At 33.0% G+C, this 20,402-nt stretch overlaps 1 protein-coding gene across 1 annotated transcript; it reads right to left on the reverse strand.

Annotated features, from left to right (window-relative positions):
* Positions 1–914: 914 nt before the first annotated feature.
* Positions 915–19,417, reverse strand: LOC143081608 (thiamine transporter 2-like). The gene is made up of 6 exons (XM_076257391.1): positions 19,370–19,417; positions 9,362–9,600; positions 7,920–8,573; positions 4,493–4,691; positions 2,750–2,891; positions 915–1,189 (listed from the first exon to the last, which is right to left on the reverse strand). The coding sequence occupies exons 2-6, from the start codon at positions 9,591–9,593 to the stop codon at positions 1,043–1,045; spliced, it is 1,374 nt and encodes a 457-aa protein (XP_076113506.1). The 5' UTR covers positions 9,594–9,600; positions 19,370–19,417; the 3' UTR covers positions 915–1,042.
* Positions 19,418–20,402: the final 985 nt, after the last annotated feature.

Here is a 20,402-nt window from a genome sequence, read left to right on the forward strand (position 1 = left end):
TTTGACGTTCAAATATTTCACTTGAGCCTTTCTGATGAAGGTAAAACCAGAAAAGCGCTTAGGACGCATGACATTTACAATACATAACGTTTTGTTTTCAGTGTTTACGAAATTATACCTTTACTTCTACCTCTACAATCTTAAGACATTAGACTATTTAATCGTTTTTGAAGTAATACTTACGAGTAGTATATATAATGTTATGTCAATTCGTGGGTATAAAACTGTTCAGCAGCGACTTTCATAACAGAATTCAATACTTTCAACTGTATACTATAAACTTTAAAATATTGTTGATTTTATTTAGAACCAATTTGTAGCTGATTCGTTATCTACCTTCACATTTCTTTTGCAGTTTTGGGACTTGTCCAAAGATTTCCAAATCCGATGTGAGAACCAATGTCTTGTGTATGAGGATAACAAAATCAAAACTAAACGATGTGAATATTATAAAAATCAGAAATGGAAGTACTTACAGGTGATTTATTTTTGTGTCTTATTCTCTCTTAATTAAGGTTAAACTGCGTAACTCAGGATAACCGTAATGTAATCGTTTAAATTCAACGCAATCGTTTGTTTAAAGCAAAACTTCAACCAAAACATAATAAGAGCCATTATTTTTTTTTAGATGCCTTGCATTTTTTGTTTCTATCTGTTTTGTTTCGGGTTGTTTTGTGTTTATAATAATTTAGTTACATTTATTTTAATGATAATCAACACTCGAATGTAATATTGCTTATTTTGTTGTAGAATAATAGGATACAGCATATCGAATCAGGGATGTGCTTAAAGGTTGTAAATGACTATATACTGTCATTAGAAGGGTGTTCACAAACAAAACAACAAACATGGTATTGGGAGAGGAAATCTTGAAAATGTTTATATATCTATATCGCATTCTTATATATTGTTAATATACAGATAAGATGTACCTGTTATCTATAATAAATTGCTTTAGAATGTACCTTTTTTAATTTCGAATTTACGTAATAGGTTAAAACATTTTGATTGATATCAAATCTAAAACTAGTAAACAAATTTGTTATGGAGGGTTAGCTTTAGGGTCAGACACGGTATAGATTTTATCACTGGTAACTCGACAAGAACAGCCATTCTTGTAGACTGTGTAGAACGCCACTGATAGGAACAGACAACCAATAACACCAAAATATCCACCATATACTGTAAACTGAAAAGAAATTTTTATTGTTGGTTGGTTCTATTTCTATAGTACATTGTGGTATCTAATATAATTATAACTAAAATGTCAACACGAATTTTGTGCTGAGATACAACTGTTTACCAATTCATTTAATATTTATATCTTGGTTTTTTTTTTAATTTATTTTATATAATTTTGAAACAAAATTCAAATCATATCCACATAAATTAGTTTTCTATTGTTGTACTTAGTTTACATGCTGTCTTACTGACATGCCCTTACATATCCATTGTCCAAGTCAAACAAAACAATTTTCCTAAGACGATGTAGTTTTATTTAAACATTTTTCACGGATCTGCTTATCCTTCATAAGCACTTGCGATCGATCCTTTGTTTTTGGTGTGGTTCATGTTACTCAGTCTTTAGTTTTCTTTGTTGCGTTTTGTATTGTATACTGTTGACGTTTGGTCTTTTTTTATTTAGTACAATGGCGTTTTCAGTTTATTTTCGATTTATGTCTTGCAAAACCCTTTGGTATATTTCGCCTCTCTTATCCTTTTGATTTATAAACTTAAAGACGTTATGCTTGAAAAGGCAACATAAATGCAATTCGATGACGTTTTGTATTTTAACGAAATGTTTGTGTTTATTTAAAAGAACTTGTTAAGCTGCAGTTCCAAATCGTTAAACTGGAACTGATATAGGTATCATTTAAACTTCTAGAGAAACATTTAATGTGTAATAAATTTATATAGTATATCCATAAAAAGTGCCGCTCCTCCCTTGTATAATAACCGATTTGCAAATTTCTCGAAAATATGGCTCTGTTAAACAAGTTCTATCATTTTGACGTGAACGTTTAAATGATATGAAAATAATTGCTGTCTAAATCCATTTTGTTTGAGTGTTGTACATAGAAATAGGAAGATGTGGTATGAGTGTAAATACGCAAAAGCTCTTCATCCAAGTCACAATGTGTAAAACGTGAACAATTGGTCTGGCGTATAAAAATTGTAATCCTGGCATCTTTGATAACTATTTACACCACTGTTTCGATGAAACTGCTGGTGGACGTTTCGTCTCCGAGAGTATCACCAGCCTAGTAGTTAGCACTTCGGTGTTGACATGAATATCAATTATATGGTCATATATATAAATTTTCTATTAACAAAACTTTAAATGTTCGAAAAACTAAGGAGTTTTCATCCCAGGCATAGATTACCTAAGACGTATTTGGCTCGTCTTTTTGGAATTTTGGGTCCTCAATGCACTTCAACTTTGTACTTGTTTGGCTTTATAACTATATTGATCTGAGCGTCACTAATGAGTCTTATGTAGACGAAACGCATGTCTGGCGTATAAAAATTATAATCCTGATAAATTTGATGACCATAAATGCGTTTGCAATAGCATAGAAAATGACGTTTCAGTAATTTATCATTTTTGCTCTTTTCTTCACTCACCTATCAATCGAGCCTATTGGTTTCTAGTGAACAAGTTTATTTCCCACCTATAATGCATCCAAAGAATTGATATAATCAATTGTATTAAAATACCAGTTTATTGATCTAATTTTAAATGCGTTACCTGTGTCTGTACGTCCAAATCAAGACCTACTTTATCTACTATTATTACTGTTATTAGTGTTTCAACTACGAGAGCCATAAATGTGTTGACTCCGAACACAAACCCATACCGTTGTCTGGTGAGGGATTTAGCAATCTGTAACCTGTAAAATAAAATATAATAACTTAATTTGTGTACTGTTTCATTATTAAAACTGCTACGATTGACTTGCATGCATAAAGTAGCAACATCGTAATTGATAACTCTTGAATCATGGAACACACGTAATAATCCCAGTGGTCACCTTTCTTCTTATTTTTCATATGATGTATGGAAGGCCTTAAAAGTTTCTTTTTAAGCGGGAGGCCCAATAAGAGCCATTATATTGGTCCCTGAAAATTAGTAAAATCAAAGTTGTATTAATGTTATTGATAATTGAACACCTTGATATAATCTGAATAGAGAAAGGCATATTTGATAGTACTTTGACGCCCTAAATATATCGAAATAATTATACACGTTTTAAAACAGCAAAATTGCGCGTAGATTTTTACAAAATAGATATGAGTCAATATTCTACTTTACACATATAAAAAGCAAAATTACAAAAATATTGAAATCTGATATTCGGAGAAGAGATGACGGGACTTTGGGTTCGACAATTAGAACTATTCGTCAGATCAACCAACTCGTGATGGCATTCGACCATTTTTTCGAGTTAATGATTTGAACTTAACCGCTTGTGAAGAGCAACCCTCTATAAATGAATGAACATTATATTTGCAAAAGTATGAATAACATGCAATGGCAATACATAGACAAATAGAAAGGAAATCATGATTTGAAAAGCATGCCCTGGAATGACGTTTCAACGAGAAATTGTGAATTTCTAGATGTTAGTCAAGATATGAGCAGACCTAACATTATCTTTTGTATTCTTTATTTAAAGTTCGATGAGATAGATGCATTCAACATAGTCACCAAACCTATGAATAATTATGAAATGCTATAAGCATCTTTTTAAAGATATCATATCTGTACTAAATATCTTATTTGCTCATATCTGATTATATTTGACAAGATTTAATACTGAGGCTATTATGGCAGTTTTTGCAGATTTACACTAAATGGAAGACGTGTGAATCCCAAATATTATATGGAAGACACGTTTCAAATATATGTATACTGACTTCTGAAAAAAAGTAATATTTTGTGAACATCTAAAGGTTATTATATGACATATAAATATAATAGATATGATTGCTGAATTGAGGGAACAAAACGGTAGACCTAACCATGCTTATTCTTGTATTTGAAACGTTCTAGCCTTAGTGTCAAATATCTTGAACACCCATTTCATTGATAATAGACTTGTTAACTGTAGTAATGAGATTAGTATATCTATTTTGATTACCCTTAAGTCGAGACTTGAACTCGTCAATGTAGGAAGAAAAAGCAGCAGAGACAGCAGTTCAGAGTTATTAAGATGACCACTCTCCCGGGAGTTACATGTATACATAAAAATGAGTATTATCTGTTCTTTTGATAATCATAATGAATTTCACGTGAAATATGTATAATGTCATTTGAATGCTTGAGTTCACAAGTTACAAAATCAAAGAGAAAGTTCAGATCTAGAATGTGACAAGCACAACTAAAAGTTTTCAGAAATGTTAAAACAACGATTCACCTAATTCGTACAAAATTAATCAGCCGACAGTTAAACAGATATTTAGAATAAGTGGGTAGATATATAACACTTACGTTGCTAATGATATCACTGTATTATATGTAGCTCTAAAGCCGCTGTACACTGCATACGAAACCCATATATTTGTTGATTGCCCCATTACTGTAAGGCCAGCGCCATTCAAAACACATACCATGGCCATTATTGTTTCTGATAGTCCTGGGCGAGACCAATTCACAGGTAAAAATCCAAATACTAATACACCTATGAAACCTGATGAATACGAAGTATACAAATATAGCAGCATAAATACAAAATTAAACTCTTCGGCTTGCATGTGCATTATATGCATAAAATGCCACCAAACGGTATAAAGAAGCACGCATGAAACTTCAGGTTTTTATACGCCCTTCAAAATTTTGACGGGACGTATTACGGTTTACAAATGTCTGGTGTCCGTCCGTCTGTCTGTCCGTCTGTCTGTCCGGCGTAAACATGTCGCACCGTAACTTGAGAACGACTTATCCAAATTTCATGACACTTAATATAGTTGTTTCTTATGATGTCAAATGATCTGTATACTTTTTGGTGAAAATAAGATAAATACTTTTTGAGTTACGGCACTTTGTAACTAAAACAGGGGTGTGTTTTTTTCACATGTCGCACCGTATCTCAAAAACGATTCTTGATTATGGCTTAAAACTTTAAACATTTCTTAGTTATATTAATCCTAATATCTGTATAAATTTTTGGTGATGATTCAAAGTTTCATTTTTGAGTTATTGAGTATTTTGTAAAAAAAAGGGGGAGGTTTTTTTTTTACATGTCGCGCCATCTCTCAAAAATGATTTATGATTATTGCTTTAAACTTTAAACATGCCTTTGTTATATTAAGCTTGAGATCTGTATACTTTTTGGTGATGATTCAAAATTTCCTTTTTGAGTTATTGAGTATTTTGTAAAAAAAGAGGGAGGTTTTTTTTTACATGTTATGCCGTATCTCAAAAACAATTTATGATTATTGCTTAAAACTTTACACACTTCTTTGTTATATTAATCTTAAGATCTGTATACTTTTTGGTTTTGATTTAAAATTTTATTTCACATGTCCCGCCGTGTCTCAAAAAGAATGTATGGTTATTGCTTAAAACTTTCTCAGAAACTATTTAAGATTATTGCATAAAACTTCCACACAAGACGTCGGGCGTATCATGCGCTCATGGCGCAGCTGTTTATTAAGTATTATTCTATATGTTTAAAATGTATTAGCATATACAGCTATATTCTAATATTCACGATCTGATATATACGTTTGATGCTCATCATAGTTACACACCGGAATATTCAAAATACATATTGAAAGTAAATAATTAACGACATGTGTTTTGCATTTCTTTTTTTAGAATATATCAGTAGCATTTGATTTACTAACACGTGTAAAAATTACTACAACAATGGTGAAAGATTCAAACTCACAAATCGAAAGTAAAATTGACAACGCCATGGCTGAAAAAGAAAAAGACTCATATCTTATGCGTTAAAAATCGCTTTGTTTATCATGGTGCCAAATTCTCTCTTATTAGCTCACCTGGCCCGAAGGCCAAGTGAGCTTTTCTAATCACTTGGCGTCCGTCGTCCTTCGTCCGTCGTCGTCGTCCTTCGTCCGTCGTCGTCGTCGTTAACATTTTACATTTTGAACTTCTTCTAGAGAACCACTTAATGGAATGAAACCAAACATGGCATGAATGTTCCTTATGAGATGCTGACCAAGTGTTGTTAATTTGTAGCCGATCAATCATCCAAGATGGCTGCCAGCGGGGAACTTAGTTTAACATAGGACCCTATGGGAAATGCATACAAATGACTTCTTTTAGAAAACCACTGAATGGAATAAAACCAAACATGACATGAATGTTCCTTATGAGGTGCTGACCAAGTGTTGTTACTTTGTAGCCGATTCATCATCCAAGATGGCCGCCAGCGGAGGACTTAGTTTAACATAGTACCCCATGGGAAATGCATACAAACGACTTCTTTTAGAGAACTGTTGAATGGAATGAAACCAAACATGGCATGAATGTTCCTTATGAGGTGATGACCAAGTGTTGTTACTTTGTAGCCGATCCATCATCCATGATGGCCGCCAGCGGGGGGACTTAGTTTAACATAAGACCCTACGGGAAATGCATACAAATGACTTCATTTAGAGAACCACTGAATGGAATGAAACCATACATGGCATGAATGTGCCTAATGAGGTGCTGACCAAGTGTTGTTACTTTGTAGCCGATCCATCATCCAAGATGGCTGCCAGCAGGAAACTTAGTTTAACATAGGACCCTATGAGAAATACATACAAGTGCCTTCTTTTAAAGAACCATTGAATGGAATGAAACAAAACATGGCATGAATGTTCCTTGTGAGGTGTTGACCAAGTGTTGTTACTTTGTAGCCGATCCATCATCCAATATGACCGCCAGCGGGGGACTTAGTTTAACGTAGGACCCTATATGAAATGCATTCAAATGACTTCTTTTAGAGAACCACTGAATGGAATGAAACCAAACATGGCATGAATATACCTTATGAGGTGCTGACCAGGTGTTGTTACTTTGTAGCCGATCCATCATTCAAGATGGCCGCCAGCGGGGGACTTAGTTAAACATAGGACCCTATGGGAAATGCATACAAATGGTTTCTTCTAGAGAACCACTGAATGGAATGAAACTTAACATGGCATGAATATACCTTATGAGGTGTTGACCAAGTGTTGTTACTTTGTAGCCGATCCATTATCCAAAATGGCCGCCCGCGGGGGGCTTAGTTTAACGTAGGACAATGTGGGGAATACATACTTTGTAGCCGATCTATCATCCAAGATGGTCGTCAGTGAGGGGACTTAGTTTAACATTGGACCCTATGGGAAATACATTCAAATTGAACCACAGAATGGAATGAAATCAAACATAGCATAAATGCTTCTTATGAGATGCTGACCAAGTGTTGTTATTTTGTAGCCGATCCATCATCCAAGATGGCCGCCAGCGGTGAGTTTAATTTAACATAGGACCCTTTGGGAAATGCATACAAAAGTCTTCTTTTTAGAGAACCACTGAATGGAATGGAACCCAACATAGCATGAATGTTCCTTATTAGGTGCTGACCAAGTTTTGTGACTTTGTAGCCAAATTTTATCTTTTTTTTTTTAATATGATTTCAAAACCAATGTTGAGTTAGGTGAGCGATACAGGCTCGTGAGAGCCTCTAGTTGGACAATTACTCTCACTTTGTTTGTGACAATTGTTTCCTTGATTATAGCTTGAAATGTTCGCATAATCATCGATAACTAATATAAGAAGAAACACAAATCAGGTGGTTTGTATGAGTATATTTTAGTATCTAGTAAATGGTTTCGACTATCAAAGCTTTTAAATTAGAATCATAAAGTGACAACATGTGTAAGGCATACAAATACTTGATTGAAATAATTCGCAAACTCACTTATTAGGGTACCAGATGCCTCTACAGCTCCGTTGTAAATGGTTCCTTTTTGATCATCTGATGTAATTACTTCCCAAAGGTTCTGAATATAATTCCTGACTTGGCCATGTCCACATGATGCAAATGCCCAAAACACAGACCAAGCTACGACAGACTTATCTGAGTATGCAGTTTTCAGTTCATTCCATAAGAATAAAATTCCGCGCTTAAAAGTGGGTTTTTGAACATTCGGACTTTCATGATTGGCTGAAGATCCAGTTTTGTTGTCAAACTCTATTTTCGTTACGTCTTTGTTTTCGTCGTGCTTTTTAGAGTGAAATATCTCAGAATTGCTTGGTCTTCTTAATGTCAAGGCTAAACAAAATGCCATCGAAACACTTACCATTGATATTATATTTAGTTGTTTATAGTCCAATAAATTAAAAGATACGAGCAACTGTCCAGTCAAATATGCAGAACAACGACCGATGAGAAGTGCAGCTCGTGTGAAGCTTGTTATTATCTTGTACTGTTCATTTGAAACCATTGCAAAGAGATATGCATAGTAAGCTATGTCAGTAGCTGATATGAGTCCATAGCAGACTTCCATGAATTGAAAAGCAAGAGTACCGTGTGCCCACAAAATAATTGACCATGTTGCAATATATGTTGCACCTGAAATATATAAAATATTTTTCAAATATCAAATAACTATTTAGATCTGAGCGTCAATGATGAGTCTTATGTAGACGAAACGCGCGTCTGGCGTATTAAATTGTAAGCATGGTACCTTTAATAATTATTTCAAATATCGATGGACTTATTATTGATATTTAAAGAAATGCCCCTTAATACTTTATTATGTCAAAAACATGGGATTGCAAACATGTAATATACCAAGAGGTATAACTTCAATCTGACCTTGATTTTTTTATGATGTTTTTTTTCAAATACTGATGATATAGTTCGATATTAATTAGAACTGTTGTAGACATTGTACTGTATGTGTGTGGGTGTGTGTATTTGTTTGTGTGTGTGTGTGTGTGTGTGTGTGTGTGAGAGCATTCGCGTGTAAACGTGTTTACACGCTTTTAAATCCCAACAAAATTGATTGATTGGTTGATTTATTAATTAATGTTTAATGCATAATTCGCGTTATTGTGCTTTTTCGTGATGGTAAGTTTTTATCGGTGGAGTAAGGCGGAGTTCAAGGAGAGAAAACACTTCCTTTGTAGGGTAAACTGACAATCCTAGTTAACGAAGATTGGAATAGAACGCAGCTGCCACATGCAGTGTTTATACTCACTACCTCATTATTGACAGGCTAGTGACACAGTAGTTCGACAGCTGAGAATACTTGACCAACGAGGCCCCTCAAGAAAATTACAGTAACCAGGTAGTACTCATAAGTGGCACATTACTTCTTTTATCCGTTATCAATGATTGTATATTAAGTATAATACCTTCAATGACTAATATTGGCTGGTAGCGGACATAATCAGTCAGGAGAAATACAGGTACGAGCCATAGCAGGTACGCATAAGTCCATATAGGATATATTTCATTATTGATTTCTTCAACTGTCAGATTTTTCCATGGTCCGGTTAGATATGCTGACATATAAGCCTCAGATGGTCTGAATTCTTTTAAAAAGCCAAAGAGGCATACCAAAAATGTCAACACCTTCCAATGCATTATTTATCTGTCAAAAACAACAACACTTTATTAATTTATCATTGTGTATAGTAGTACATGACGAACTAATTTCCCCAGAAAATTTAAAAAAATAAGATGTCAAAATTAATCATCGACCGTCTCTTAACGAAAAGAACTTATTAAAAGTTAACACTCACGATTTGTTTTTAATGGGACAGACGCGTGCAGGTTTTCTTTTGTTCATATATGAACCTATCTCAGTGAAGCGGATTAACAAATGGTTCAAAGAAGATGGTATAGCGTACGAAAGTCAGTGCAAGATTTGCTGCTGGATCCACATTATTGTTATACTTTAACCACCTATTATGTCTATTTGAGTTGCTCATCCAATTCTGTCAATATAACCGAACTATAAAACTGTTCGACGAGTCATGGTTTAGCTAGCTGAAAAAAATAACCCCTAATTTTCACCGAAAACTCCTGTACCAAGACAGAAATATCCTAGTACTTTTCCAATTTGTGCTGTTGTTTGACAAGGTTTTTTTTTAAATTTATCTTTGAATTCGGTAATTTTGTTGTTCTTTATCATTCTCACGATATTACGCCGATGAAGTATAATATGAATTGAATTACTTTTTTGTTAATCGTCTTACTGTGAACACTTAGTATCCGAAAATGGACAGTTTCTTAAACCAGTTTGCTTTAAATAACCCATCAAATGTAAAAGACATGCCAGTGGTTATATTGTGTTGGTAATTTTAGGTCTTTGGGATCCAAGAATTGTAGGCGCTATGGCAAAATATAAAGGGATGCTCTCGTTCAGGATAGGAGACCGAAAATAACAACAGGAAAGAAAACCAAACTTAACCCCTATTGGGAGGGATTGTACTTGATTTTCATATGATGAAGACATAACCTTATAGTCAGTTTAATTGATGTATGGATCTGGCATGTTAGTACTGCTAGTAGTCCTTTATTAATTTAAACATCCTTGTCACTCTGCTTAGTTTCTTTTGTTATATATTTTATCATCGGACTCGGACTTATTTTAAACTGTGTTTGGCTTAATGTTTTAGTCTGCTTCATGCAAAGCATTATGTTCTCGAAAAAATCATTTATATGATAGATGTGATATCATACAGTCCCCGTTTAATTGATAAGAAGAATACGAGGCAGCGAGAAGAGTTGAAGTTGTTATTGCACTGAAAGAGAAATTTATTTTATTTTTTACTGTTTTTGACACCAATCCATTATCATGTTTGTATAGCACATACATAGTCCTTCCCAATTATTCCCTTGTTGTAAAATATTGTCCCTGTATTTTTATTATTTCTTGTGTATAAGTTTGTCTTGACATTTTCAGATTACCTGTCATTTATTGTCACCCATTGTTGATTTTGTTGATCATTTCAAAGAAATATATTTTATTTTCTAAACTATCCCGTGTAATTTCAAAACACTGCCGAATTAGTGGAACATAATATTAACAGGTATAAAGAAATCATAAAAACACTCAAGGATCTCTCACCAGAAAGCCAAGTTACAATATTGGAAATACCCTTTTTCTCTATACAAGCCTGGAATAAATCACATAACCATACAGACCCAGAAGTATTTTACGATCAAGACTGCCAACTAGAACAACAACTAATAGAAATTAACAAAGCCATTAGAACCTTGAACCATCAAAACTTTTCTCCAAACGTCAACATAGATCTGTATAGAACATCAACCAGGCAACAAAAAACCTATCAAGCAGGTACTTCACACAGCTGTAGGCAGGGAAATACCAAGAGCAGGATATTGTATAATTTAAGCCTCCTGGACGACGGAATTCACCCAAACATCCACCTATCTAAAGCTTGGTTGATAAAACTTACAAACAAATCTCAAGAGACTGTTGGACAAAAAACAAAGCACCAGAAGAAACCGATATAAAAAGTAATATCTAAGGACTAGACATCAAATCTATATATAGAAAAAAAAAAAAAAAACAACAAATAAATATAAATGTATAGGCTAAATTTAGAGGGTTAGTGTGGGTTGTCCGCGCTATACCAAAAACCATACACTCAGAAAGATAGGTCAGTGTGGGTTATCCGCGCTATACCAAACATCAATCTAGTGTATATTAATATTTTTATTCTATTTTTGAAATTAATAGGTTAGTGTAGGTTGTCCGCGCTATACCGAATACCATACACTCAGAAAGATAGGTCAGTGTGGGTTGTCCGCGCTATACCATTTTAAAAGTCTTTAAGAAAAAGGAAAAAAAACCCAAAAACTCAACATTTAATATATAGAGATTATAAATACTCCCTAGTTGTTACTAATTATAAACATCAAAATGCATGTGCAAAGAATGAAGAAAAATTGCTCAACGGGAGACCTCCGAACCAGCACAATAACAACAAGATCATATACACTGGATAGAAATACTGCCCTAGAAAAAAAAATGGAGGCATGCCAAAAAGAACATATAAAATTTGAATTAAAGCCAGGAAAAAAAATTGTAATAGAATTAAGCACTGGAGCATACATAACCACCAAAAGTGAAACACTAAACATCCTTCAAATTGAGGTAATGAAAGACTAATTTGTAACTCTACCTGTACAAAATGGTGTAGAAAATTCAGGACTAACAGTAGACTCGTGTTACAAAGTATTTAACAAAACACTTAACGGAGAAAAAGGAAATATGCTAAAATTTATTATAAACATGTATCACAAAACTTGCAAAATCAATGTGAATGGCAGCAGAGTGGATTTATTCATCAACAACATATTTGATAAGCTATGTGAAAAGCTAACCAAAGACCACGGAGAGATAAACATCCTCAACAAAAATATCCAAACATACTTATATCAGTTGAGAAATTGTTCCTCAGAAACTATACAAAAATCAATAACATAGGAAAGAGTAAGAAAGAACAGCTGAATAACCCGAATGAGGAGATGTTATGTTTTGAACAAACCGCCAATATAGAGGTTAAATAGGCAGATTAGAAACATGCCTGAGAGGCAAAAAGGAACAGTCCGAAGATGAACAGACAAATACAGATGGTAATACTAACATCGCAAGCCCAGACAACTTTATCTGTCCGTATTGCAATAAATACGCAGAGGAAGGGATTGATTGTGACAGATGTGACTACTGGTACCATTACCAATGTGAAAATCTGTCTAGCAAAGCTGGAGAAAATGAGCTGACACAGTTAGATTCATCTGCACATTATGTAATGATGATATAATGTATGAAAGAAGAAACATAACAGAGTGCGATCCATCTTCAGAAGACAACAACATAAACATAAGTATCAACACAAGAAGCACACAAGATGAGCAAGAAGAAACAGGACAAAATGATTAGATTAGAACACGGATAGGAACCTGATCCCATAATCATTAGTATAGACAAAGATTTACCATTCAGGTCTAATAATATACAAAACCAGACGAGAGAAAAGACAGATATGGAAGAAACTGACTTGAAATTGATTTTTACACCTACCATCAATGAAAGGACGGAAGGAACATCAAAATCAAAACAAAGACCAGTCACGGGTAATGAAACATGACCAACAATAACCATTACAGAAAATGTGAAGGAGAAAAGAACAAATGAGAGTCTGGTGAAAAAGAATCAAAAGGGCACCAAAAGCCAAAACGACAAAGAGGAAACTATCATTGCTAAAAAAACAAAGATGCTTAACCTAGAGAATGAAATCAAGCACATGAAGTCAGTCCTAGACACAGTTAAAAGAAGAAAAGAATCTCAACAAAATGCCCAAGCGCAACAACGTACAACGGACAACATTCATGTAGGACCAAATAGTGATACACACAATACATACATGTACCAACAGTTACAAAAACAAATGAAAGACATGCATCTGGAGAATAGATTGAAAATAATGGAAAACCAAACGATACAGAACATGTGTATACAAACTGCGCTAACCACCCAAATGGCGATACAAAATAAACATAACATACCACATCATTATAGTTTATACCAAGGACTACCTGGAAACGGTCACTATATACAACCAAATGTGATGCAAACCTATATGCATGCACCACCTTATGCATTCCACAATACACATATACTACCAGCACAGCCAGTCCTAAATCCAATGAGTATGCCACCGATTCCAATGCATATGCCACCAATTCCAATGCATATGCCACCAAATCTAATGCAGATGGCACCAAATCTAATGCAAATGACGCCAAATCCAATGCACAACTTTATGCAAATACCAACGAATCGAATGCACACTTTCAGCCAGGCACCACCAAACTCTATGCATAACATACAAATGCCTCCAGTAACTAAAGAGGCATAACAGTAACACCAATAACTGGAAAAACCTTTGAATACTCATTTCTAAACAAACTGATGATAGAGCCAAAACAGACCTCCAATTTGGATTCACCAAAGGTTTATCGCCAATCATGGCAAGTTTAACTATTTCAGAAGTAGATATGAGAAAAAAAGGGGAATGACAATTTCTATATAAATATGTTGGATGTAGAATCAGCATTTGATGTAGTACAACACACTATACTGATGGATAAAATGCCTAATCAAGAAATCCATCCAATAAACTGGAATATATTAACAGAACTATATGCTGACCTAACTACAAAAGTTAAATGGCTGGATGGTATAAGTAAACCTTTCCAAATTAAACAAGGTGTAAGACAGGGAGGAATACTATCAACTCATCTATACAAAATCTTTGTCCAAGATCTTGTGTTAGAATTGGAACAAAATTCAATAGGATACCAGTTAGGAAATATATATGACGATATTGCCTTTATATCGAATGACAAGCATGAACTACAACTAATGTTAAATGTGCTCGGCAGATATGCAAGTGAACACCACTACAGTATACATCAAACAAAAACACAAATCATAGATTGTTTCAAAACAAAAAGAGATTACAACTGGACATTAGATGGAAATGATGTAACAATAGCTAAATCAGGTGTACACCTTGGATTAACAAAAGCTGAAAACAACGAAAGTCATACAAATGTACAAGAGAGAATAAAATTAGCAAGAAGAACTAAAGACGCTCTCATGGGATAAGGGTGTCATGGTTCAAATGGTCTAGACCCACCAACCTCATATCAAATTTACAAAACATATGTCATTCCAAGGTTAATTTATTTAATTTATGAACTAGAAGTGCTACCTCTAACAAGATCTGATATTGAACAGTATGAAAAATTTCATAGAAAAAAATCTTCGCCAGTTACAATCTCTTCCAGAAAGAACCGTAATTCTGCAGTGTTACTACTGTTAGGAGCACTACCAATAGAAGCAGAAATTCATAAAAGAGCTTTGTCTCTCCTACCTGCACTACTAACATGAGAAAATTAAAAAATACATCAGCTTATGGAAAGACAAATAACAACAAATTTTGATAACAAAAATAGCTTCTTTTCTAGAGTTATGAATATATTAGATCTGTATGAACTTCCAACCATTATACAACTTCAAAGCAATGTTCCAAAGAAAGAACAATAGAAAAGAACTATCAAGCTGAAAGTAGACAAATTTTGGAATAGAATCTGAAAGAAAATCTAGCTTAAAAATCATGAATACGGAAAACTTCGAAATCAATAAACATCACAGAGTCTGGAAAATAAAGCATTTGCCTCGTTTTGAACTTGGAAAAGCAATAATCAAGACTAGGATGATAACTGGAACATACATGCTTCAGGCAGACCAACATAAATTCACTCCATATACAGTAGATCCAACTTGCCAATTATGTAAAACTGACAATGAAGACATAACTCATTTCCTGACAACCTGTCCCATACTCAGTACTACGAGAGAAAAAGATTTCCTTGTTATAAGAAAAGAGATCACTGATAAAATTACACCAGCAAAATGGAACCTTCATGAACAAAACTGCAATAGTACAATTGCTAATAGACTGTTCAAAATATAAGGAGTTGTTTGATAACTGTGAAAAATTCATGGAACATATTGAAAACAAAACTAGAATTATTTTATTTCAAATGCACATAGAGAGACTTAAAATTTTAGACAACAAATAGAAACACACATTGTGCATATAGTTATATAAAGATACATATATCGTAAAGTGGATGAATTGACAACCAAATGAGAATACTGATTATCATAAGTAACATATATATACCTACACAGAGTCTGTCATTTACTAATTGTAAGAAGCTTAAATAATTAATGATCACTCCTATCCTTAACTGGCTAATACATTTATGATATGGTCCTTATCATTTATATAACCTTTTTAAAATTATTGATGGTGACAAAACAAATTTTTTATAAGTTTTTAAAGATTTTTATATACATTGATCATGAAGTACATATAACATTCTACTGAGAAAATCTTTTTTTGATTTTATTAAATTTTGATTTTATTAAATTTTGATTTTATTAAATTTTTTACATCTTAACTTATTATTTTAATACATAGATCTTATTAAATAAAACCTCCTTTTAATGTACCTTTTATGCATATTAAAAAGCAAATTCAAATGAAACATAATTTTAGATATAAATAAAACTGAGTCACATACATAAGTGAATATACTTGTATAGTAGATTAAGGTTCATGTAAATATGCCATGCATGACATTTCTATTGTTTATTGTTTATTTATATGTGCTGTACATATGTTGGAAATAGAACATTTTTGTTTTATCATTTTAAAATTTTAAAGTTAAGGGAAAACTCCATATATATTTGGAGGTACTATTGTAATAGAAAAATGCACTTTATTTAATTTCATATAGTTCACTAATTAATACATATAAAATTTAATGTGAAAAATATTTTATAATAAATTATTGTTTAACTGATATATACTTTAAAGGCCAAACTTCCATGTCCAGTTTTTAGTTCAAGTATAAATTCACGTTAGTCAAACTAACTTTCTCATATAACAAATATTACTTAAATATTTGTTTGAATGTAAAAGATTAACAAACAAGTCACAAACTTTGGACATGGTCAACTTACGTCAACAATTTAATTATTTTAAGCTATAGGGCACAAACTAGTACCTTAGTAACATCAATATCTTAATTAAAATTGATAATGTTATTTTATATTATTTTTATGAAAATTCTAAGTTGTGTATTGTTTTATATTAAAGTTAAGAAAACATTAATGAATATATTTTGAAACACATTTTGGTAATTTCAAAAGTAGAAATTACAGAAATTAAAGAAAACTAATCGTTTATATAACTGATAGTTATGGCCTAGTTCTGGGGTGGTGTTCTCGAAGCTATCTTAGGATTAGGACGTGTCCTAAGTCTATCTTATGACAAGTCTTTGTCCTAAGTCGTGTTTTCGAAGCTCTCTTAACTTATGATATATCTCATTTTTCATCCTAACTTTAGGACACCCAATAAGGTGTCTTAAGATCATCCTATCTTCATCCTAGCATAAACAATTGGATTTCGCTTTTTGCTCATTATTTTACGTGAAAATGAACATGAAATGAAACGCACCATCGGTTATTAACTCGTATATAAAGAAATTGTGCATGATTTTAAACTTTGAACTTCGTGTTTCACGATACGATTACGCTACAAATTTAATTCTCATTTCAAAACAAATTGTGTTCTAGTTTAAACTACGACCTTTTTTTTTATAATTACATTGGTAATTATGCATTTAATTCTATACATGTTATTATAAAATTTGTAAACAATTTTATTAAATAATTTCGTCATTAATAAAAGTTTTATCAAAAAATTACTTTAACGATTTAAAATTTCGACATAGGATATGTTTAGGACGTCCTAACATAAGATTCGTCTGAGATAGCTTCGAGACACAACTTAAGAGTGTCTTAAGATGATCCTAAGTCCATCCTAAAATTGGTCTCATCTATGACTTAGGACGAATCTTAAGATACTTTCGAGAACACCACCCCTGGACCATAACTATATTTTGACATTCTTATTTTTTATTAATTGTGGGTTAACAATAATAGCTTAATGGTCACTATGACACTTAGAAATGGATATATAAGAAAATCAAGTCGCTAAAACATTAATAGCGTATTTCTTGATTTTTTCTAGGTGAGTCTCCTGGTTCTGGAAATAATTTAGATTAAAAATTATTTTTCTTTTTATTTTACTTTGGAAAAATAAGACAAAGTTTATAAATAAGTTATATCTTAATTAAAAAAAAGGTTTAATTGTATGGTAATTATTATTGTTATTATATTATATTTAATTTGAATTCTAGTATTTAATTATTGTTTTCAATTTATTTTGACTATAATATTTGTACTGTGAAATTGTATTATAATTATAATGATGTTCTCTTTATTAAATAATAGCGTATTTCTTGATTTTTATAGTGTTGATATATTTTGTGTGGTGTTGTGGTATGTGGTACCCGACAATTGTAATGCCTTTTGGCGCAATCTAGGGGAGGCTCACGGTAGGAGGCCGGAATCAACAACGGAAAAGAAAACCAAACTATAAAATTCACGAAATACGTTATTCGTTCCGAAATTACATCCAACCAGCTCGCAGTAAGCAGGGGCAGACGGATAGGGTATTGCATGTATTCATATTAATGAATTGTATACACATATGTATATAGTAAATATATGTAAATAGTCGCAAATGTGAAAATAGACGAGACACAGTTAAAATGCTTTTTGGCACAAATGCAAAACGCTTTCAATAGAGTGGTATTAACGGTTAATTGGACATTGTTTCAATGGTATGTCGTAGTTTTCCTCTTATATTTGATGCGTTTCCCTCAGTTTTAGTTTGTTAATCGTTTGTTTTTTCCTCAATAGATTTATGAATTTCGAAAGGCGGTATACTACTGTTGCCTTTATTTTTGTCCAGGTTTTCGACAAAAATAATGAACACATTACGCAAACCCTACGGGAAGCTCGAAAGAGCGCATATTATTAACATCAATTCTAATTTCACCTAAAAAGGTTATTGTCCACGTGGCCTAATTCCTATTAACGATATTCCTGACGATGGGATAGATGATCTTTTCGTCAAACTAATGAGTTAGTTAAGGAACGTATCAAAGCCATGGATTAATATCTTTCGTCCGAAGGTATCATTTGATCACATAGAAATGGTAGACCACGCACAAGCATAGGCAATTAAGAAGGTCGAGTTAACAACAAGTTTCAGCCTCCTTAACAAATTATTGTCAAGATTAAGAAACATAATGGTAAAGAGATGAACCCCTGTTGCAGATAATTTCTAGACACGTGGACAGTAAAGGACAATAAAACGCAAGTCCATGTTATCAACACAATGCCAGCGTTCCTACATTTTGTATCGATATACTGCTGTCCTGGTTCCATGGACTTCCTTCATAAGCTAGACTACAACAAAAAACAAAACAGACACGAGTAGACACCACCACAACTCATAAAATATGCGGAAGCATCATAAAATACATCAGATGAAAACACGAGTGTCCGAATGTCTTGATTAAACTTTGAATGAAACTTCATTTATTGACTACATTTGTTGTACATATTTCTACATGTACATGATGTATTCAGACTATTTAACTGACAGTCTAATTAATACCATTCATGTATATCATAACAGACTTGTTGTTCTTTCTTCACAATTTGTAAAAAAAAACTGTACATTTTTTAAACATAGTGATGTCAAATAGTCTGAACTGACTTTTTGCTTTTTTTGTTTGTTTTGTTTGTTTGTTTAATTTACTATAACAATTCTTGTGCATATATCGGATTTGTAAATTATCGTCAGTCCTGTTAATTACACGTGCATTCTTACCTTGATCGCTGATATGTCATGTGATAATTTAAACGTATGGAAGTTACACAGGTCGGGACCAATACCTTATATGGAAATGCATAAATTAGCATACTTATGTTCTCTCAAATGTAATTGTTTATTTACATGTGACGCAATTTATTTTTACCTAGGTTTTTGACCAATTCACTAAATGAGGAACAATGCATGATGGACTACTACGTGTTTACAATCAACCGAGAACACGTGTTATTTACTAAAATACAACACATTTTTTCGTGCAATGCGGGATTCACAATTTCGCTTAGTTTTTCGTTTTGTGTATCCTCATTTATAGTTCGTGATACAAAGTATTCCTTCCATGCTCAGATTAAAGAAGAGTTGTTTTTATGCGAAGAAAAAAGGGTTTGAATTACCCGATATATAGCCATTAATATATTTGATGATGGCACGGAGATTTCATGTATTTGTCCACCCGACAGCAACGAAACAACAGCGAAAAACACAATTACCCATAAGACAAACTTACTAGTGTAAAGTAAGCCGTCGATAACAGTCGGTGCTAATATTCACGAGTACAGCAATTTCCGTATAGATAATTAAAGGCAAATGTGTGATCCTTGAATTTTGTGTTCGTAAAAAGGCGAAGAAATATTTACATACATGGCAGAGTTAACAAAATCTACAAGTATTTATCTTTGTCACATTTCAGTATACGAGACTTCAAAACTGTTCCCTTTGTTTTGAAGGTAGTGAATTCACCAACTGTAGTTTCATTTTGTTTTCGTTTTTTAAAGGACGAAATCAAAAGATCGATGTAGGATAAAAAACTTAAATCAAATAGTTTTTTTTTGGGGGGGGGGGGGGGGGGGTGAAAGTGCTGCAAGTTTTATCAATCCAAAATCAATTTTATATAAATACATATTGGTCAATCAATTTTCCCAAATTAAGTTTAGAGAGGGGATGTGGGGGTCAGTGAAAAAACTATGCGAATTAAGTTTCTTATCCTTCATTGAACTTTTGATGTCGTCCCTTAAACGGGCTCGGACATTTA

Source organism: Mytilus galloprovincialis, chromosome 7 (assembly GCF_965363235.1).
Source record: "Mytilus galloprovincialis chromosome 7, xbMytGall1.hap1.1, whole genome shotgun sequence".
NCBI classification, from domain to species: Eukaryota; Metazoa; Mollusca; class Bivalvia; order Mytilida; family Mytilidae; genus Mytilus; species Mytilus galloprovincialis.